Below are 23147 nucleotides of genomic sequence, written 5' to 3' on the forward strand. Positions count from 1 at the left end.
TAAATATTTTCTGTGTGTTTTCTGAGAGTATGTAGGTTGGAGGACTGCAAGTACCTATCTGCCCGGCTATAACAGGAGGCCGCACCATCAGCAGAACCAGTTTGTCCAGCAGTAGGTGAAGGAAGCGCACCACAGGCTCCAGCTGAGATGAATTCAAAGCTGCGATACTAGACTTCAGCTCAGCCTCCAGATTATTCTCCATAATGCGCATGTCTCCTATCCTCACGGGGAACATGTGCTCATCCAGCGCATGCACCAGAGCAAAGAACTTATCTAAATACTGGTCCTGGGGAAAGAAAGAAACACATCAGAGAATGCATGTGTTTGTAGGCTTTAAATGAATCAGTATTTTGGCAGTTTAACTACTAGTTACCTGCGTGTGGATGGTGGATGCAGCCACAACCTCTACATTAAACACCCCTCTGTGGTTATCCACCCATTTCATTCCAGGAAGAGGAACCTACACACAAATGCATGAATTAACTTCCAGTATAATTTCTTTCAATAAATGGTTATTATTATACATTGCTACCCTAAAATACTGTCAAACACTCAAAAACAATCTGTACTGTATCATGATCCCTACTGAACAATAACAGCATTGCTAACAATAATGGTATCATCTCGATACAGAAAAAATAAGTACTTGGTCTGTAAACAAAATTGTAAAAGCATGTTCCAGTTTGTTTTAACATTGTTAAAAAAAATTGTTGACCAATGAGGAAACTCTTAACACCTACTGCATTAAATGAAAGGTACTTGACATAACCAAATGAATAAATCTCATTAAATAACTTAGCTTTATCTATGTGTGTTGTATGACATAAACTGCCTTACATCAGGAGAGAGAACAGAGTAAGACTGAGGCGGTTTCTCCAGCGATACGGGCAGACAGAAGTGACCTGTTCTCAAGCGTCCATTCTGCAGCATGGGAATCCACTGAGGGAGACAGAGACACAACATTTATTATAGGTGGGAACCTTCAGACACGTCATGATTCGATTTAATTTGATTTCATTTGATACTCCAATTCCAAAATTCTCAATCCATCTCAATAGTTCACAACAAAGCAAATCTATGTTATCTATGAAATTAAGGTGGCTTGTTGCCAAAATCTGTGTAATCTCACTAAAGCTGCATTTATTTGATCAAAAATACATAAATGTTTTAGCAGCCATTACTCTAGTCCTCAGTAGGAAGGTTCACATGCACTAATTTTTGTCATTCGAAAATTAATCATCAATTATCAATTGCCATTAATCGTCAATTTGTCAATCAGAACGAATCCAATCTGATTTGTATATCAAATAATGCCAAGAATAAGTGTTGTATTTTTCCTTGATGACATATCTAAAAAGAAAGCTGACATTTATGTCAGAAGAGGTTTTTAGCAACCATTTAATAATTATTCAGTCTCATCCACTGACCACTTCATAAGACATCTTACACATGTTTGTATGACGCACAACGTATGTAAATACAGGCGCATTTGCACAACATATTTTTTTAATCTGATTGAGAAAATAGTAAGGTATAATTGTTTACATGCTTAATTATTTTTTTATTTTTTTTTTGATCTGGTTGTTTCAGGCCTACACATCTGATCGAAGTTTAATTCGGATTGAGCTCATTCGGATCGATTGAGGCGTTTACACCAAGGGCCAGATTTACTAAACAGGGCAAAAAAGCGTCAATGGGAGTGGAAAGTTCAGCGTGTGATCTACCGATTACGTGTTAAAATTAAAGAACACCGATGCAGCCAGATCATTTCCATAACGACCAACCCTATCTACCAAGAGCAGCGCAAAGTCTGGTTTAAGACCTGCTTTTGGGTGTTAAATAATGGCACAAATACCAGTAAACTGACTAGCACAATCCTTAGTAAATCACCTTGCATGACTCATTTAAAAACTCTCCTCCCATAAATGTTGCGTCTGAAAGTGAAACTCCTACAAATGCATATGCAATAAGGTCAGCCGGTGTCCACGCCTTTTTAGTTGCAAATTTTTTTACAGCGTGTCTTTAGTAAATCCTGACAGTATTTTTTTTTTAATGCCAAAAGAGGGTTTGAAAACCAGGAGGATACAATTTTATTTAAAAAAAAAAATGTATTAGAAGAAATCAAGTTCAAAAGTCAAACAGCATTTATTTACTTTTTATTTGTAACAATGTAAAAGTGTTGTCACTCTTTGATCAATTTAATGATTCGTTGCTGTATAAAAGTATTAAAGGGGTCATGACATGAGAAACAAAATTTGCCTTGATCTTTTGGTATATAAGAGGTCTTTGTACCATTTAAACGTCCTGCAAGTTTCATAGCTTAAGACGTCCTCCCCATTATAAACAAATCATTTATTTAATCAAGCTCTAAATACAGCTCGTTCTGGATCCATGGTAAGAAGTGACGTCACGGTACGAAGTGACGTACCAGCGTTTGCATATGACCGCCTCCAGCAGAAGACAGTTACGCTTAAAGCGCAAGACAGCTACGCTCATTTCGTATCGTTGTCGCGCCCGCGCGCTGCGCCTCACAAGTGTTCAGTCGACGGACAGCGAGTGGGTCTGTGTGTGTACAGGGAGATTACGATGCCGCAGATGTGCTGTTCCTGGCTGTGGACAAACAACATCTTTGAATACGCTGCGAAGGATCCAGTCGTCAGGGGAAAAATGGATGCACTTTATTTTTTGCGGACGTCTCAGTCACGGCAGTGTTAGTTTAAGCGTTTGTTCTATACATTTGAAGGATGACTGTTTTGAGCTTTGCCAGAAAACTGTTGCTCAAAGATAAGTCCGTGCCGACTATTCTGGGCTCAACATCGACGACGCAAACTGTAAGTAATGTATTTAAAACTTTAAACTACTTTTTAAATACGCTGAAAGATCCAGTTGTCAGGGAAAAATGGATGCACTTTATTTTTTGCGGACGTCCCAGTCACGGCAGTGTTAGTTTAAGCGTTTGTTCTATACATTTAAGGATGACTGTTTTGAGGAAAAAATCCCCAAATGATGCTTGGCTTTGCCAGAAAACTGTTGCTCAAAGATAAGTCCGTGCCGAATATTCTGGGCTCAACAACGACGACGCAAACTTACTTTTTACCATGGCTAATATAAACACATTTGTATAAGAGAATCTTGAAAATATGTCGCCTTTCTAGTAGGCCTACATGTGATTAGTTAAATAATGTTAAACTGTTAGCAAATTAAGCTATAGGATAATTATGCAACAATAATCCGTTTTCAAGTGTCTCGGGTTAATTTTTTATTATTATTTCAAAATAGTTTCACTTTCCATGTGGACACGAGCTGATCCAGTCTTCGTTGTTGTGGTGATGGTTCATTTTCCTCTGATTCCGGCTCAAACATAATAAGGTTTTATCATTGCAAGAGCCATCGCTTCGCATGCATCACCCGCTATTAAACAGTTACGCCGAATCCGCAAATGTTCTGGCTGGGGGCGTTAATAATTGATGCACAGGCACTGACGTTAGCCAATCATAGCAGTGGGCGTTAACACTGAACTCTTAAAGGGGAAACACCCCCAAAACAGACTGTTTGAATCAGAGGATGAGAAACAGGGTGGGAAAAGGTCATACATCACTACATTTTAAAAAAAATTTGTAAAAAAAAACTATAGTAATACTATAATTGCACCTAAGGGAACATAATAATAAAATAAAAAAAAACATGTCATGACCCCTTTAATTCTTTAAAAAATTAAATATTACTGATCCTAAACTCTTGAATAATAGTGTGTGTGTGTGTGTGTGTGTGTGTGTGTGTGTACCGTGTATCCAACAGGCGTCTCCAGTGGAGTGTTCTGTTTCTGTTGACAGCTGATGTGGTAGAAAGTGAAAAGGATGTGATGATGGTCGGTCAGCGAGGCTGGAAGCTTGATTTTAACTTCTTCGTGGAAATCAGGTGATCTGAGGAAATAACATTTGAGAAAAAAAAAAAAAAAAGAAACATTGAACAAATTTCAGTGTAAACATTCCATTTCTTACGCAAATCAAACAAAACCTCGACCAACTGTTGTTCCAAAATCACGTACAACTAACACTGTCCCTCCCTGAGCTGATGTTTGATCTCATGTTGAACACTTCTGCATGAGTTTTTATGAGATGCTGCAGCCATGAACTCACCGATTATGATAGACTACAGAAGTGTAAGCCTCCTTTGAATACTCTGCACAGCTGGATTTCCCGTAGATTACCTAAGAGACCATGGAAGAAAGAACTGTAAGTTCAAGAGAGTGCTTTCCCATGATATGTTTGGCTATATGAGACTTTGTAAATGAATCTGTCAGAACTTACAGGCATAGCGTTGCTAGGATCTTCCCCATTCATGAACTGTACTTTCACTGTAATGTTACGGGCAGAACCTTGACGATTTGCGAAGTTCAGGCTCTGTGGGTTCACGTACAGGAGGTTCCTACAAATGCAGGTACACAGAGGAAGGAAAGTTGATTATACATCAAATGTTTGATCCCTACTGCTCCCATTCAATTAAATAGACATTTGAATATATATATATATATATATATATATATATATAGAAGTTTTTCAAGCAGGTTTTGTAAATCTTATATTCAAAGGTAAATAATTCTGGAAATGTTTTTTTGGTTTCTCAGCCGATTCCTTAAATGAAATAAGACTATTTGAAAATGAGACAGAAATGTGTCCACTGTCCATGAAAAAAAAAAAAAAACAAGATGATGATGAAATCAACAACCCATGGTTAAGAAGTCATTTCAAAATATTACACCAAAATTAAATTTATGTAAGTTCATGTAAGTAAGTACATACCAGTAATTTGCACAAAACAGAAGTTCAAAAACAGTTTCTATTCACATGTGAAAACATCTTAAAGCAAAAAGCCCAGAATAAAATTAACATTATCTTTTCCATTCTTGCACAGCCGTTTCCGTTCTGCGGTTACAGTAGCTGCAGGAACAGACAGAAATACTGCAGTGACGTGGAACATACTCTCCTGGGAAACCCTACAGTCCGCAAAGGTCACAGACTTTCCAAGGAGCACAAAACTCTCATGCACTCTCAATATCGCCTCCTCTCCATAGACTGTAAAAAAATATGGACGTAGTGTCCGTGACGTCACCCGTAGGTTTCTGAAGAGCATTTTTGAAGCCTAAAGTGGGCGGAGCCGGCCGTCGCCATCTTGGCCTCGCGTCACCGCTTGTCACTCCCGGATAACAGAATATGGGCAAAGAGGCGGAGCTGAGGAGCCTGGCTAACTGAAACCACGCCCACCTAGCGCGACGTTATGGAGTTAGCAGGCTTGGGAGCTAATGCTATATGCTACTCACAGTACCAAGTCTGCGACTGCACACGGGCTCGCGCTAAAGTGACACTGACAGTTGATGATTAAAATCTGAATGGCAATTAAAATGTCCTGTTTTTGCCCTTCGAAATATTGTAATAGTTAAAAGACATAGCTACAACAAGTGAGACTGTGTATCGCGATACTGTGCAGCTAAGTTATTCTGCTTGTTGAAAATGTATTATGCAGTAACTTTACAATATTAGGCTACTCTGAGAGTGTGTGTGACCGTGATTATGTGCATACATGTCAGTCACTCTTTATTACAGTCTGGTCCGTCAGCGCGGCATCGCTCGTCAAGTTCGTAGAGAGCTTTATTATTCAGTCCATTTTAAATTCTGATTTTGGCCGCATCTCAATTCTCAAATGGGTCAAAACATAGATATATATTACCTGTGAAGTTCAAGTAAATGCGCTAGAAATACGCGCTCATTCAAGGATGTGAATTTATTGCATGAACGGAGAAACACACCTGCAGGATTTCATCTGACGGTACATAAGTTAAGCATGTTATAATCTGTCCCAGAGCAACGGCACCGCAGAACGAGTGTAGCCTTTATATCTATAGACGTTTTTAAATCTGAAAACTCCAAAAAGCAACGAAATTGTCAGACATCACATCCATTAGTGCATGTTCACAGAGGAGAACGAGTGGAATACAGCGCTGGTCTCTCGAACGACACTCGACGAAAAACGGCGGAATCTAAAGCCGTGGGCGAGGTAATGGGTGTATTAAATTATATGAAATAATCCCGAATAAAAGCACAAACACGGCAGAGATGGCAAATTCAGCAGCTGGAATTTGCTGAAGTGAAGTAACTGCTAACCGGCTAGCATTTACATCAGCGGGAATCCGCCTGTCACTCAAAAGTGGACACACCCTTAATTTTGCAGAACTTTAAATATTAATCAACTACACGGGCGAGTTATAAAAAAATGCACCCCCCTCACAGTTGTTATGAAGGGCAAAGTTAGCTTTATAGACCAAAGCCACAGAGAGAACCAGGCTGTAAACATGTTTTGTTCAGCTGTAAAGTTGGGCATTTTAACATGGGGGAGATACAGATTTGACTCCCTTCTGCAGCCAGCCTCAAGCGGCCAGTCGATGAATTGCCGTTTAATTCACTTCCGTGTTGGTTCCAAGAGAGAGACAGGGAGGTTGCCGCTTGCTCCTCTCTAATGTGGTGTGTATGTATCACTTATTTCATACTGTGATCTTTAGTTCAAATTCAAAAGGAGAAAATGAGCAAGGGAGGAGTGAATAAGTGCTTATACATTGTGCTATTCAAAATATTCCCATATAAGCTGCAATCAAATAGAAAAAAAAAAAAAAAGTGGTTCAATAAACAAAATATTTGGAGCAATTCCAGCCAAAAATGTTCTTCAGTTCAGATCTATCTAGATCTGCAAACTCATCAAATAATGACAGGTTCATATTTTTAGATTTGGCACAGGGTGTAAGAAAGGATGATATTTCGTCTGGGTACACAATGGGAGTCAGGTCGTGTTTGCTGTGTCCACAAATATGGATTGGGGCCAAACTTTGCGCACCTATCTGAACAGAACCAGTTAGTACATACTTGCAGCAGGGCAATGATTATACATCACTGCAACACAGCAAACATAAAACAAGTTATATGACAGGAAAAATGCAATTAAATTATAATTATAAATTATAAAATTATAAAATAAAATGCAATCAAGTTTGTTTCACCCTAACATTTACAGAACAGCGTCCATAAATAGTTTCAAACAACCATATATTTTGCTATACATGTTATTTGAACTACATAAAAAAATACTTAACATTTCAGACATAACATAACATCAAAATATTTTCAATGTCTGCATTTACATGCGCAAGAATATGCAGATATATGAATTTGGTCATACGCTAAAGCAAGCAAGAATATGTTCATTATACAGGAATATTCCTATAGTTTATGTTTTTTGTTGTTGTTGTAAAATTAAAATGTGTTAAATAGAGGAGATTATTCCACAATTAAAACATCTGGAGAAACAACAACGATTCAGTAGATCAAGAATAGTAACAGGTTGAATAGTTTATCAGTAGGGTCCACATTTAGGGTGTTTGCAAACATTTGGTCAAGACTAAAGGTGACGATACACAGGGCAACTTTTTGAGCAATGTTGCCAGGCAATCTTGCCGAGCGATTGTTGCTTGGGCACTTTCCCATTGAAAATGGGCAATACATTTCTATCTGGATCATTTAGATCGGTCGTGGACCCTGTGTCTCATCTGGTTGCCCGTTGACGGCAACATTGCCCAGCAATATTGCTCAAAAAGTTGCCCTGTGTATCATCACCTTTATAACTCATCCCCATTACAAGCTGCTAAGATTAAATATTTAAAAACAGCATGTGAACAAAGTAAACCAAGGCTAAAACATCTTTACTGAAAATTGTTGTTGAAAATTCTTACAATTAAACGTTTCACCAAATGTAACATTATGCAACATTTTACCAATGGTATCTAATGGTATCTAGTGGTTGACATGAGATGAGATTTTGTGTGTGCGTGTGTGTGTATTACAAGAGTGAATACAACTATGAATATGTGCATTATAGCTGTATAATGTATTGAAAAATTAAAACCTAGTAGTAAAGGTTAATAAAACAGAATTTATTCAAATAATTAAAATATATAAAAATATATATTTTTTGTGGTGAGCTAGATTATAAAATATTTTCTAGGTTAAAATTTAAACTACTGGCCTGACCAGGCCAACAGAAAAAAAAAGCACTGCTGAACCCTGAAGGGAGATTAATATGACGCAGCAGTAAATAAAAAGCCTGTACATATCAGTGCAAATGGCACAAACTCCCCCAACTTCAGTCATCACTCATTTCTATTACCGCCTGAGCCGAACCGTTCTGAGATCCAGCGACGATCCTGCTTGTACATGCAGAGCCTCTCAGTGGCACCTGAGAGTGATGCTCCGCTGATTCAGGAGGCCATTAAATCAAAGCCAGAACCATAAATCGCATACTTTTATAATTAATTCCCATCAAGCAGTGCATGCACAGAGCACCAAGTGGCCGCGGTTATGATGTGATCGATCGGCAGGATGATTCATCAGCATCGTTCATCTTTGCTTATCAGATGCAACCGGGGACCAGGTTATAGATGTGTGTTGAGTGGGGGAAATGTGTGTGTGTGATACTGTAAATTGTCTGCACAGAGTAAACTTTCCACAGATTTGGAGGAGGAGGCTCAAGCAAAGCCAGATTAATAATTACCAAATGCTCCCTCCCCTCTCAGTGTAGCGGTATATATTTGAGGAATCTCTGCTGTTTTTGTTCTCAGAGTAGGAGATGAGAAGAGTAGCGAGAAAGGGAGGTTAAAAGAGACTAGCACACAGACAGGCATTGGCAAAGGACTGACGCACTAAACAAACCACCTAAAATGATGCCGATTTTCCTGCTTTTTTGGCTAAGCTTGTCCACAACAAGCGCAGCCTCTAACCTGCGAAAATCACCCACCGAGCCGCCTATCCTAATAACCGCGCCGCCAACCGAGGCTAGATCCCGCTTTGCCATGTTAGATGACGTACGACTCCTGGCTAACGGTTTGCTCCAGCTCGGCCAGAGTCTCCGGGAGTTTGTGCACAAAACCAAGTCTCAGATCAACGACATCTTCCAGAAGCTCAACATCTTCGATCGCTCCTTCTACCAGCTCTCAGTGGTCACCAGTGAGATCAAAGAGGAAGAAGAGAAGTTGAAGGAGACGACCATATTTCTGAAGGCCAATAATGAGGAGATCAGAAACTTGTCCCTGGAGATCAACTCCAAAATTAACAATATTCTCCAAGAGCGAAACCAGTTGCATAGCAAGGTTGGAGGACTGGAGGAGAAGCTGAAGGGCTTGTCTCAGAGCATGATGCCTCTGGAGCAACTTCAAGAGATCACTGCTTTGAAGGTGAGTCAGAATTTCTAATTATAAAGGTCCAAATTCGCATAACTATAGGGCTTCGCAATACCCATTTTTTAACAATACTGTCTAAAAATGCATGTGAATCATACTTGATGGCAAAAAAATGTATATCAATAAAAGTTCAGATAAAATGTACTGATCATATAGCTGTACAGGTCAGCTGAATCCAGTTATGAATTTACTCCATTGACAACTTTTATCTGTTGCAGGATGTGATTGAAACACAAGAAAGGACCATTACAGACCTGCTTAAATCTGTTAAAGAGCAACACGAACAGCTAAATTACCAGAAGACCAAAATTAAGAGTCTTGAGGATAAGGTTTGTTATTTTCATTACAAAATTCAGATTATGCATTTTAAATTGATCATTCAATGTATTTTTAATAAAAAGGGTCCCCACACTTACTGCACTCACAAAAGAACATTTTCAGGCTAACAAAATGTGTTGCATATTTTATTTACACACACACATATTATATATATATTTAAAATTTTTATAACTGGATTAAAATGTATTTTTTTAATAAATTAGACAGTTTAATAAAATTAAAGTCAAGTGATTATAGTAAAAATAAAGAGTATTTACTGAATTTATCATCACTTTAACTCTCTAACTCTCTTTATTCGCATTTACTGAGATTAAATATATTCATTTATTTTCAGGTGAACTATGACACTTTTCAAGACACAGCTGAAAAACCTTTGGATTTAACCCCAGAAACGCCAGACCCTTTCCGGTACCTAACAATCAACTCCACCAATGGAACTACAGAAATAAATGGTAAGAAGAGCATGAAATCAATTAGCGATTTACATTATTGCTTTATTAAAACCAAAACCATCAACTGTGTGTTTTGCTGCACAGACTTTCCAATAGACTGCAGTGATGTGTTCAAAAGAGGCCAGAGGACCAGTGGAATTTACCCAATCAAACCCAATCAATCTGAACCTTTCTATGTTTACTGCGAGATAAGTTCTGGTAAGAGACCAATAATGCACTTCTAATCAGACTTCCTACTGATATCTGTTACAAAAACTGTGACAGGTACAACACAAAGGGCACAAGAAACCCTACCTAGGTGGTTACAACCCTAACTAAGAAGGTTGTGCCTTTATCACCATTCTTATCGAACTAGGATTCTCTTTTTACGGTTTTCTTTAACTCTTTATTTTAAGATGGAGCAGCAACAGTCATTCAGAGGAGGGAGGATGGCTCTGTTGATTTTGACCAGTCATGGGAAAAATATGAACATGGCTTTGGCAAATTGGAAAGTAAGTATGCCCTTTTGTGTCATGTCACGTTTCCTTCTCTACAACTCCTAATATAGAAGCTTGATAATATATGAACAGCTTAAGCTTCAGTAGTATGATTCATCTTTAGCTGAAGACAATTGCAAAAAAGCAAATTATGCTATACACCTGAAGCAGAGGCAACAGCCTCAAGTTGATTCTAATCACATGTCTCTTCCTGGTATGACCGTTATACATTATTCAAGGCATGATCACTAGAAATAGAAACTTCAGCTTTTAACTAAGCACAAATGTCCTTGTGTTACAGAAGAGTTTTGGCTTGGCTTGGAGAAGATCCATTCCATTGCTCAACAAGGAGAATACATTTTACACATTGAACTGGAAGACTGGAAGGAGGAAAAGAGATTCATAGAGTACATGTTCACCCTTGAAGGCCCTGCATCTGATTACGCCCTTCACGTGGCACCTTTATCCGGAGATCTGCCTGATGCCATGAGCAACCACACGGGCATGAAGTTCTCAACCAAAGACAGAGACAACGATAATCATGACGAGTCCAACTGTGCCCGCAACTACACAGGTATCAAACGGTCAAATTAAATATTTAATATCATCCAATACATAACTGAATATCCCTTGAATAATAATTGTTTGCTGGTTTCAGGTGGTTGGTGGTTTGATGCATGTGGGGACACCAACTTAAACGGGAGATACGCCTGGGTGAGGTTGAGGACTCGCCACCAGCGCAGGAAAGGAATCTACTGGAGGCCAGCCAAAGGAAGCTCCTTCACTCTCAAATCCACAAAAATCACCATCAGACCATCAACCCAGTTTCAATAATCCCTGACCCTATACTCACTCTCTATTGGGTAATTCAGAATCAATTAGAGGTGTCACACTGGCAGTAGACACTGGCCAACAAAGCTTTTCCCTTTCTCTACAGAGAGCCGAAACTGAATGATGCAACTGCAACAGGTCATTGACTCTGGTAGAGGGTAAAAACCAAGTCAAAGGGTTATTGCAACATGTTAGTTCAAAATCTTCATAGGTCACCAGATAACACACTTGTAGCTTACTGACCAAGAAGAGTTGTTAAAAAAAATCCTAAAAGCGAAAAAGTTACAATGGCAAGATCACACCTCTGAAACAGGATCTGGTGCATGTTATTATCAAGAGTCAACAGGAATCAACAATCCGTTTGTATGGATAATATTATAGAACTGCACTGCATTCAACTATAGAACATCATTTCACATATTGTATGTTTACTTAAAGAATGTATTTAAGCATTTTACACAAATGTGCAACAGTAGAAAAGCAATAGGTAACACTTTATAATAACTTTCATAAAATCATAACCATAATGCTTAAGAACACATTTATATTAGATTATACAAAAAAATGCAATATATATGCTCTTGTATTTTTAATGTTGAAAATTATTACAAAGTGTTACCAAGAAATGTATCGTTAAGGTCTGCATGTCTCTTTCTGTTACTGAGTCATATTGACTCCTGGTTATGCTTTGTACATACTCAGCTGTATTGTGTATATTTAGTTTACAGAATGTTTCTCAGTGATGGTTGGGTGCATCATATTTATAGCAACACATTTAGACAATAAGATAAAAAATAAAAATCTTTCTTTAAATTAGCCACTTACAGCACTCGAGTGAGACTATCATTCAAACTATATTTGGACTCACACAGCAAGCTTCTTTTTTTTTACTGGTAATAACTGTAAACCACTGCATAATGATGAAAAAAAAAATCAGCAATATCTTCTCAGCAGAGAATATAATATGAACAATTTCATTGGGGGCTCACATAACTGAAATAAACCAGTTTCCACACAGTTTAAAGCTACTGTTAGTTTGTGGGGGAGAAAACTATTATTTAACTGATATTAAACAATCCAGCAGGAGGACCAAGCTTAACCTAAGTGGGAAATCAACCCTTCATTAACATGTTATACCACCTGCATATACGACAGACGTGACACGTGTGATAAATCTAGAGCATGAAATTTGTCTGCAGTAAACTCTTGTCCCAATCTGCCTATTCAGCACAACTCAAATCAAGGCTGACTACATGGATCGTCCTAAGGAAGATAACAAAGTTGGCACAGGTGTGGACAGAGAGTGGACAAACATGTCCTCTGAATGACAGGTTATGTCAACATAAGCAGAAGATAAGCATCTTTGTCTGACCAACCTTGACTAAACTAGAAAGCTTAAAAAGCGGGGTTAGACCATACAGTAAGGCCGACTGCTTACACAGAGCGCAGTTGGCTATTTAACAATAAGAAAAAACTGAGACAAGGCTAAAAGTGAGGCCAATTCTAAATGTAATCCAGACCAGTGGTTCTCATCTAGGGGGCAGGGCCACAGCAAACATCCAAGGAAAAATCCTCAAGCCAACAAAAAGTTTAAAATAAGACAAAATATGCTAAAACAACTAACTATTTAACAAGACATTTCTTATTTTAATTCACCCCCTCAACAACTGTTTGGTTCCTTTGAAGAAACAGGATTTCCAGTCTTGGAAAAACATGGATATATGAGGCAGCCTAATTTTAAAATGGTGATTTTTAGACATGGAAAAGTCATGTAAATTAATAAATAGCTAAGGCATTTTTATAAAGAATATATATTTTACTAGTTATGCCACGCTTTTAAGCCATTTTTTAATCCATGTAAATTCACTGGTTTTAAAAGTGTAGAATTCCCTGAAGAACATTCAGTTCCTAAATAATTATCGAATCCTGAAATGTAATTATTTGAATTTTAATTATTTGTGTTACTTAACTAGGAGTGCCCATAGATAAAAAAAAAAAAAACGGATGGCCTTTGAATATTTTTGTGGTGTTGAGTCAAAAATGTTGAGAATCACTGATCTAGACATTTAAAGGTTGGTTATACCTGTAAGTGGTGTTGGGCACATAAACGTCCCTGGCAGGGAACTCCAGGATATCTTTTGTTGGCCGCACTCGACTGTCAGGGTAAGGCTTCAATTGGAGCAGCTCAGGCGTCAGGCAATAGTGAGGGTTCTCAGGGGCTGGAGAGATGTCGATCTTCAGCTGGGCTAAGGGCATAAAGTAAATGAGTTACATAACTCAATGCATAAATGGTTCATGAGGTCAAAATATATTGCAAAAACATGCCAAGAGAGCTCTACCTGTGATGGGCCTCAGTCTACGCAGCACAGAGGATGGACGCCGCATGTCGGCTAGGAACTTGTAGAGATCTTCATCACTTAGTCGATCTCCTTCCTAATATGATATATGATATATAATATAATATAAATAACATAAAATGTGAAAAGCTTTCATTCATTAGCTTTTGCAGTGGCGGGTAACTGGACAGTCAACTTCCTATGATTATTTATTTTCTTTTAGAATAACAGCGTAACCTGTTTGAAGAAGTTGGTGACCGTCAGGGTGGCAGGCCTAAAGCTAGTCAGACTGCATGACTCGTCTCCGCTGGTGGTTCTCTCCAACGAACGACGCCCCACAATACTAGAGTTCCTCCGTTCGGACCACGAGCCTTTCCTCTCTGTGTGATGGTGCAGAGTCAAGAATTAGAAAGAGAACCGATAAAGAGCAAACATGGGATGTGGCAAGTCCTACTTGAATGGGTTTCGTCACCCATTCAAATGTTGTTCGGAACACTAACCTCAAACTGTGCAAGTCCAAGTACAGGATTAATATGCACAACCATCGGTGTCGTATGTAGACTCACCTGAAAGCCCCATCTCAAGCTCTGTGTCTCTCTCCAGACTGCCTGCACTGTTCACTATATTCATGAGGTGTATGGCCGTCCAGGCAAAGGGCATCCGATAACGCCCTAGTCGCTGACAGAACTGTTCGGCCTGACTGCGCAACTTCTCAATCTTTTCCTTATTCTGTGGTACCCAGGAAAATAAAATAAATACCAGTCACCATGTTAAACTGAATTCCACCAGGAGTTGGTGTATGATGTACAAACTATAATAAAATGCTTACTTTGGCAGCATCAGACTCTTTAAAGACCATGTAAGGCTCTGCACACTCTCCAATGTCTCCCTGCTGTAGCACCTTCTCAAGCTGAAAGCAAACAGAGCAGATAACGCGTTGCTTTCAGTGACCACTAAATAAACATTAATGCAATATTAAAATCATTGGAATAATCATCAAATATGCAACTACAAAAAGAAAACTATACATTTCTTAAATCCATTCATACTTAAACTGTCCTGTTGTCTTGAAACTATCAATTTATACAAGAATGTTAAAAAAAAGCATAAATACCGGTAAATATTTATTACATGGTTCCAGTCTTCAATGTCACAGATGCTTTAGAAATCATTCTAATATGATGGACTGGTGCTGATGGTAAGATTATAAATATGTAACCAACCTTGATAACAAGGAAGACATCTTGGCAAGGGTAGGTGATTGAAAAGACGGCAGAGCGGGCCAGGGTGGAGATAGCAGCAGATGGGATGTGTGGTCGGAGCATGGCCTTCGTTTGCTCAGAGTTCAAGTCAAAGTAAAAGTTCTCTGATATCTGAGGAATAAGACAGGAAAATGGTAGGATGCATTAATGTCTGTGGGAGTCTCTAGGAACAACTGTAACTTTTGAACAGGTGAGGTGACTACTACCCTCTAGTGTTGAAATCAGTTAGCAATGTCATGTTTCCTCTACAAACAAATGTAACTTATATTTTATTTAACAGCAGAGGTGGGTAGAGTATCCAAAAACTAAAAGTACAAGTACTTATAGAAATATTTACTCAAAGTAAAAAAGTAATCATTTTAATAACTACTTGAGTAAGAGTAAAAAGGTATCCAATGAAAAAAAGTACTCAAGTAGCAAGTTACTAGTTTATTCGGATTATATATACCTGCAGTTTTGTATTCAAATGCATGTAAAGGGGACCACAAAAAAAAAAGAGAAGAAAAATAATTCACGTGCTCGCGCTCATGACCGTCATTGAACATCTGAACACAAACAATGATCAAATTCGCATTGACGGATCTTCTTCCATCTGTTCTCCAAAATGTAATGTCTGCAGGCACGTGTGAACTGGTTAAAGTCTTTGAACAGAATTGACTCAAAAGAGTGATTAATTTGTGAAAAAATAGGAAAAAATAGACAACGTGCTTGGAATAAACTATACATTTCATAACATGTATTGCATTAAAATAAAGTAAGGAGAGGAACGTCACCCAGCGTAACAAAGTAAAAGTACAGTTTTCATTTGAAATGTACTCGAGTTAAAGTGAAAGTACCCACATTTAAATCTAATCTTAAAAATACACATTTTCCAATAAAATATTCAAGTAAATGTAACAGAGTAAATGTACTTCATAACTCCCCACCTCTGTTTAACAATAAACTACTCATAAACTAACTATTCATTATTTGGGCTTTAGATTTCCACACACGCTTTAACTGTACATAACACAAGGAATCATAACAGCTCACCCTTTTCTTTTCTTTGATATCATATAAGGCCAAACTTGCAAATATTGGCTCGATTTCTATCTCAAACCTTAAAAGTAAGAAGAGAAGCGTATCAGCAAAATTGTAATTGTAGTTGTAAGGTTAAATTTGAGTCCACAAAGGCTGTTCCCCACTTACTTCAAGGACAAGCACTTGACAAGAAGCCTTTGACCGAAATGTTCTTTGGGAACATCAGGCACACAATGGCGCTCAATGGGTTCTTCCTACATGAAGGAAGGGAAAAAGAATGCAAGAAATGTAATTAATCCTGAAAAGAATAAGCATGAAACTTGTGTTTTTGGACTTGTGAGAATGAATCAAACAAAATGTCATACTCTACCTCATCCAAAGCGGGATGCAGTGCGAAGAGCTCTCGATGGCGGTTTGACTTGCGCTGGTCCTCATTGTGGCGGTCGATCTCCTCATTGGGCACTCGATCCAGAAGGTGAGCCAGCAGAGCATCAGGCTGAGAGTTCTTCAGATCAAAAATACTGCAAGCCCAGCTGCCCCGTGGGGTGTCATCAATTGACATGGACCTTCGCTTCAGATCATCCTGTAACATGCAAAATCACTGATTATATTCAGAGACTTTAGAGAGAAACTCTCAGCAGAGGGACATAGTGGAATTGTGCAAGTGTATTATTCTACTGGGCTTGGCAACAAACAAAAAAACACGCAACAATAGCAAAGAGAGGTTCACCTGATCATCCTGATAGCTGCTGTGATCTGGCAACTCATCAGACTCAAAAACCTGCTTGGGTAAACCTCTCTGCCTCTCCTTCTGCTTATCCAAAGTGTTGGGGTTAAACGCTGTGCCCAACTTGTGATACCTGTGGATCCAAAATACATAGATGATTACCTGTATCCTAATCAGTAGACCCAATAAATTAAGTGATAAAATGTTCAATCAAATGTTCTCCACATGTACATGGAATGATAAAATGAATGTCATTGGTTTTCAACCCTTTAAAATATATATGTGAGTGTGTGTGTGTGTGTGTGTGTGTGTGTGTGTGTGTGTGTGTGTGTGTGTGTGTGTGTGTGTGTGTGTGTGTGTGTGTGTGTGTGTGTTTTATGAGGACACAAATTTGTATAATGACATGTGTATTACACTGGTATTACAACTTAAACGTGGTTTATGAGGACATTCCACGAGTCCTCATAATTCAAATAGCTTAAAAAACATTTTAAAAAACAATGTTTTATTAAAAATGCAGAATGTTTCCTGTGATGGGTAGGTTTAGGGATGGGGCAGGGTAAGTGGATAGAATATACAGTTTACAGTATAAAAACCATCACGCCTATGGAGAGTGAGTGAGTGAGTGAGTGAGTGAGTGAGTGAGTGAGTGAGTGAGTGAGTGAGTGAGTGAGTGAGTGAGTGAGTGAGTGAGTGAGTGAGTGAGTGAGTGAGTGAGTGAGTGAGTGAGTGAGTGAGTGAGTGAGTGAGTGCGAACGATGACAAATTAAAAAATAAAAACTCAAATTCTATAGTAATTAATAGAGCATTAGCTGTTTAATGTGAATGTATAACTAATTTCTAATTAAAATTAGTCACTACTCAAATTGTAATGAACAAGAAAACAACATTTTTATATTTTGTCAGTAAAGCATCACATTATCTTTTGCAATGAGCAGTTTGCATAGTAAAGTTAAAATTCAGTTCAGTGGTGCTTTGTTACTAATGGATAAAATTACAGAAATTCATTCCACATAATTATGTCAAAGTTTGTAGGCACAAGCTAAACTTCCAATCTTCTGAATGACAGTAATTACTTCACTTTTAAACACATATGAAACAGTATTCCCTTCTGCCTCTAAACAACATAATGCTGTTTTCTCTAGCACAATGACTGAATTCACAGTCGCTTAAAGCTACACTGTGTATGAATTACTCCCATCTAGCGGTGAAATTGTATATGACTACCAACTGAATATTACTTTCTAGCCCCTCCCATTCCAAGGGCGTTTTAACTCCTATGGTTGCCGTATTATTTCAAATCTGCCGGCAGTCGCGAGTAATCTCTCCCTCACATTCGTCACGGTGCCACTGAGTGTAAAAACACGAAAGGCGAAGCTTGAATTTCCAGGTATGTCCCTCTTTGTTTAATATATTTTCAAGATCGAGGCAGTGTAGCTTTAAGCCTTGTCAGTGAAACCAAGCATAAGTCTGTCTCACTAACTTGGTTAACTTTAAGAACATTATATGATCTCAGTCAGGATAAAAGTTTGGGATTATCAATTAAGAATCACCAAAGCAACTGATTCACAGTAACTTATTAAGGCCCTAAAATGTAGTAAAAGCCCCAGTCTAAAGTATCATAAAAGCATGTTGGGTTGGAAAAATACTGCAGCAAAATACACCAGAAATCGTTTTGTCAGTTATGAACAAGCCCACACAAAAATGATGCCTGCAGAAATCGACAGATAGTGTTGCAGATTCTTCCGCAGGATTTAAACATCCGTCCATCACAACATTACACTCTCAGCTCCATTGAACACATTTTCAATATTTAAATCCATGTAGCAGAATTCTTCAGATTGCCTTCTAAAAACATCAATGTAAAAAGGAAACTAGGAACTAAACCACTTGGGGGGGAAAGAGAAAACAGAAGTAAAGATGAAATCTAGTGAAGCACGTAAAATGTAGCACTTATAAATATCGTACTTGCGGTTAACAACAGCCCAGTCCTCAGTGTAAGACCGGATGCAGTCTCTGACGTGTGAATCGTTCTCACTGTAAAATCATTGAAAATAGGAACAAATCAGTGAATGACAGTGATGAGTTTCACAACTCTGCTGACAAAAGAAAAAGCAATATAGAGGAAAATTTGGTTACCTGCTATTAATACTAAAAATATGAACAAATTATTATTTTTAAGCATTTTAGGCCTAAATGACTACTGAAATTTTCATAGCATGTGATTTTAAAACTATTCACAATGACAATTCTATGTCATTTATACACTTTTTCATTGTGTACATTTTAGTTTTCAGGATGCATACTAATGTCTGCCTCAATTCTTCAAAACACACTCACCCCTCCTCAGGCACAGCCTGGCCAAGAGTTCGGCACTCTCTTGGCGTGTGAAGCACTTCAATGTCATCTGGAGGAAATTCGATCAGATCTCTAAGAGGTCCTGACTCTATAATGGGAGGGTGCGTGATCAAATACTCTTCGAAATCCACTGGCTCTATAGCCTCTGTCAGAGGAATCTGTAGGGAGAAATCCAAAGAGGAAAAGAAAGAGAATGTGAGAACTGTTGCCACTATCCACCAAGAAAGACAGTATCACACTGAAGGGATAGTGGTGGTATGTACTTTCTGAAGTGTCAATCTCTCCGATTTAACATAGAAAAGTATATTATCTTGGAAATGTTTTACTTACAGCAGTGCTAGTGGCATTCCCACTCACACTGAGGTTTTTGAGAAGTTGAGGAGAGCCTCCGTACTGACCAGCAATCTGCTTCCTGACCTCAGCTGCTACAGTCCTGGAGAACAACAAGAGAGCGTAGATGGTATTATAATACAAACCACAAAAGAATCCCATGACCTGACAGTCATCTCACATTAAGCAAATCATAGAATAAAGGCTATGTTCAGAGTGGACTACTCAATTACTACGCATGCATACTATTGTTCAAATTTTGGGGTTGGTAAGAATTTTTTTTAGATATTTTTTTTGTTGTTGTTGAAAGAAATTAATACTTTAATTCAGCAAGGATGCATTAAATTGATCAGAAGCGTTAGTGAAGATGTTTATATAATGTAACAAAAGATTTCAGTTTCAAATGCTGCTCTTTTGAACTCTAGAGTCAACAATCTGGAAAAAAATGCATCACAGTTTCCACACAAAAAAATAAAACAGCTGTTTTCAATTGTTTTCAACATTGACAATCAAAATTAAGAAATGTTTCTTGAGCACCAAATCAGCATATTATAATTGATTCTGAAGAGTCGTGTGGCAATGGAGTAGAGACTTTTTAATTACAGGAATACTATTAAATCGATTTAAAAAAAAAAAAAAATATATATATATATATATATATATATATATATATATATATATATATATATATGTGTGTGAAAATGTTTAACATTTTTATACATTTTTACTGTTTTTTTTATTAAATAAATGCAGCCTTTGTGAACAAAAGAGACTTCTTTCTGAAACATTAAAAGATCTTACCAAGCCCCAGATTTTTTTTCGAAAGGAAGTGTAAAACACAACAGTTGTCACATGACCTCGCTAGGTTTGCATGTTTAATTCAATGCCATTCTTATCACCTTGGAAATAAATATGCTTATTTCGCATTTTTATGTTAAGACTAAAGTGTCTTTCTTAACATGTGAGCCAACAAATGAAACATGATAAATATTACTGACTTGTCATCCCACTAGAAATCAAGCACACAGCATGATAAAGAACAGAACAGTAAAACAACATCCAAGTATTCCAGTAATCTTGCATTCGCTGTATAGTATACAAATTGCTTCCTGCTAAAATATAACAAGTAGTTAGGCTATACTATTACAAATAACCATCTTAAGATCCTTTTTTTTTGTCTTGTAAATAACAACAATATATGATGCATCAAACAAATACAGCATACTGGGCTCACTAAAATGACACTAAAAATGTGGCCACTATTTTCCATATTTTTCTGACTAAAATATCCTTTAAGATGACCATGCACAAATCAGGCAGCAGGAATAGTCAATAAAGACACAAAAGCATGCTAATGGATCTTTAATGGGACTCGGCTTGGCAAGTTCACAGCAAAAAATAAATTAATTAATTAATACACAAACACTCAAGTGCCTGTTGCTTATGACTGCCGATAGGTTATTGACAATGGTTCATTACTATTGAGTATAACAGATTGTAACGTATTACTTTTTTTTTTTAGCTTTCAGACTGAATTATACCTAGGCCTGTAAAGTAGAAACAGAAAAAAAAAGACTCAAGTTTGAATCAAAGCAATGTGTCTGGTCAGCAGGAAGAGTCAAATTGACAGTCTTATTATCAGAATGTATTTGTTGTAGCATAGTGTACCAGAGTCAATATCCCTACCCTAATCAGAATCCTCTTCTACTGTATGTAGGATGACGTACACCAAAACAAAAACCCGCCCTCAGTTGGTTCTGGAGGGACCTTTATTTAGGCTAGACATTCCTGAAGAGGGAACAGATGATTAGCCCATGGATGTGTTGTTTACCGAGGACCCGGCTAACCATGAATTTCGGTATTTCACACACCTCTGAGGAACTCTTAACAGAGCCATGAGAAACAGTTTCTGTGACTTACGAGAAAAGCTTTCAGATCCAATTAGCACTGCATTCAATAAAAATAAAATGGAAAAAAGGGGGGAAATCCAAGATTTTCAGAGCTTTCAGTTTTGTTTTGACTGTGAAACAATTATATGACTTTTCAAAGGCTTTATATTCTCTATATACTATGGGTAATAATAAAACATCTACTGACTTATTCCACTATTAATAAAACAAAACTAGTAAAGTTTTTGATCATATAATTAAACGTGTTTTTTCTATTTGGTTAGTAAGAACTAACGATTGGAATCAGGGCAGCGGGTGCCATGAAGTCTATATTGAATGATCTTATCATCACATATTCACATTACATGTCTATGACAAGACAACAACATTTTTAAGCATCTGGGATATGCCATGACTGTGGAAACCACAGGGGAGCCTAAAAGGTCACTTCCTTTTTTAAATCCATATGAGGTCTAATCTGCAACTTAACATCATAAAAGAAATTTCAATTGAAAATATATGTCTAAAGTCAATGACGAGACTTAATTATAGTCTATTACAATAGCCCAGGGAGCCTGCTCCACAAAGTACAGGCCACTAGCCAAAATCAGTGCAGATTTAACCTAAGCATCAATCACAGTGTCATTACCTAGGGCCAAGTATCTGATTTAGGCTAATTAAATCATACATTGTATTTCAGGTTATTCTAGATATTATTCTGAAATTGGCTTTATGATAGCTACATCATGCAATCTGAACACTTGTCATTTGAAGTTGATAGTGTTCTCTATGATACACAAGAAATGCATTATTATTACTCATAAACTATAGGCGTCAAGTCATTGTTTACATTATTTTTATAAATATATTTTCTTTTTAATGAATCATAGTCTTGAAATCAAAGCCGTAGTGCACTGTACATTTACAATATGATTCCATATTGACTACTACACTCATATATCTCATATATTGCATATTGACAGCATAACATCTCGATCCTATCGATGTGTCAGTATGTCAAGCCATCGTCTCACAAAACCCAAACACTGCATTCCATTGATTCACTCCAAGTCTGCATCGTTAATTCCCTATATGGGCTCAACCAAAGGCGCATTTGTGTATTGTAAACCCAGCGATGAAGACTGATTTTAATGCACAGAAGCACAAAGGCATCATACTGCTGTCTTGCAGCTTAGGGTGGGTCACTCGGGCATCTCTATGGCTGTGACTCAAAACCTAGAGAGATGTCTACCTAGACAGCATTTCCAGACGAGCTTATCCGACTCAAACATGCTGGCTGGGTAGGCAGCTCACTAGGTTTTAAGACACAGCCTATAAACTCAGCGTCTGATCCAGCTAACTCAACGCCTAGGCCTTATTTGGAAAAGACTGGCACACTCGCCAACTGCATCAGGCAGCATACAAAGAATGGTCGCACGTCTCGGGGAGACCATATATATAAACAGAAGATGCGTTAGATATCCTTACCTGCTGATTTTTTGGGCAAAGGCGCGGCGCTCAGCCATGACTGTAGCCGCTGAGTGCTCGAGTAACTCCAGCGCTCCAGCCGCGATATTCCTTCCCCACCCGTACCCGAATTCCGTTAAGCCCCACCTCCTGACTCCCAAAAGACGTCTGTGATTGGACAGTTGCAAAGTCAATCATAAAACCGTAGTAACAGTGAGGAGGAGCTCAGGGGCGGGATTTGCGGATTACGGCTGGGAAAAATAACAACGCACAAGAGAGGAGCACGTACCGTAAAACTGGAAAAACAAACGCATATTATCTTTTACAGATGAGATGAGATTATTATTATGCCTTTTATCTTTTCTATTTGGTTTTTAGAT

General features: G+C 37.9%; 2 protein-coding genes across 20 annotated transcripts in view; one reads left to right on the plus strand and one right to left on the minus strand.

The window, feature by feature from the left end:
* The window catches only part of dock7 (dedicator of cytokinesis 7), a 52283-nt gene extending 29330 nt beyond the window's left edge, over positions 1 to 22953 (minus strand). For all 19 annotated transcript variants that reach the window (XM_079628621.1, XM_079628620.1, XM_079628618.1 and 16 more), the window contains exons 1-20: positions 22789 to 22953; positions 19412 to 19514; positions 19064 to 19239; positions 18692 to 18760; positions 16727 to 16856; positions 16367 to 16579; positions 16165 to 16250; positions 16009 to 16075; positions 14938 to 15087; positions 14544 to 14624; positions 14281 to 14443; positions 13952 to 14094; positions 13718 to 13811; positions 13462 to 13624; positions 4311 to 4428; positions 4140 to 4210; positions 3785 to 3923; positions 838 to 939; positions 374 to 460; positions 55 to 286 (exon numbers count right to left, since the gene is read on the minus strand). In XM_079628621.1, the coding sequence (XP_079484747.1) occupies positions 55 to 286; positions 374 to 460; positions 838 to 939; positions 3785 to 3923; positions 4140 to 4210; positions 4311 to 4428; positions 13462 to 13624; positions 13718 to 13811; positions 13952 to 14094; positions 14281 to 14443; positions 14544 to 14624; positions 14938 to 15087; positions 16009 to 16075; positions 16165 to 16250; positions 16367 to 16579; positions 16727 to 16856; positions 18692 to 18760; positions 19064 to 19239; positions 19412 to 19514; positions 22789 to 22826 (2425 nt within the window). In that variant the 5' untranslated portion in view covers positions 22827 to 22953. The remainder of the gene's footprint in view (positions 1 to 54; positions 287 to 373; positions 461 to 837; positions 940 to 3784; positions 3924 to 4139; positions 4211 to 4310; positions 4429 to 13461; positions 13625 to 13717; positions 13812 to 13951; positions 14095 to 14280; positions 14444 to 14543; positions 14625 to 14937; positions 15088 to 16008; positions 16076 to 16164; positions 16251 to 16366; positions 16580 to 16726; positions 16857 to 18691; positions 18761 to 19063; positions 19240 to 19411; positions 19515 to 22788) is intronic.
* angptl3 (angiopoietin-like 3) lies at positions 8655 to 12201 on the plus strand. Its single transcript, XM_079628659.1, has 7 exons — positions 8655 to 9274; positions 9499 to 9609; positions 9954 to 10071; positions 10156 to 10269; positions 10467 to 10562; positions 10849 to 11121; positions 11206 to 12201. The coding sequence occupies exons 1-7, from the start codon at positions 8762 to 8764 to the stop codon at positions 11379 to 11381; spliced, it is 1401 nt and encodes a 466-aa protein (XP_079484785.1). The 5' UTR covers positions 8655 to 8761; the 3' UTR covers positions 11382 to 12201.
* Positions 22954 to 23147: the final 194 nt, after the last annotated feature.

This window comes from Phoxinus phoxinus (genome assembly GCF_949152265.1).
Source record: "Phoxinus phoxinus genome assembly, chromosome: 11".
Lineage (NCBI taxonomy): Eukaryota > Metazoa > Chordata > Actinopteri > Cypriniformes > Leuciscidae > Phoxinus > Phoxinus phoxinus.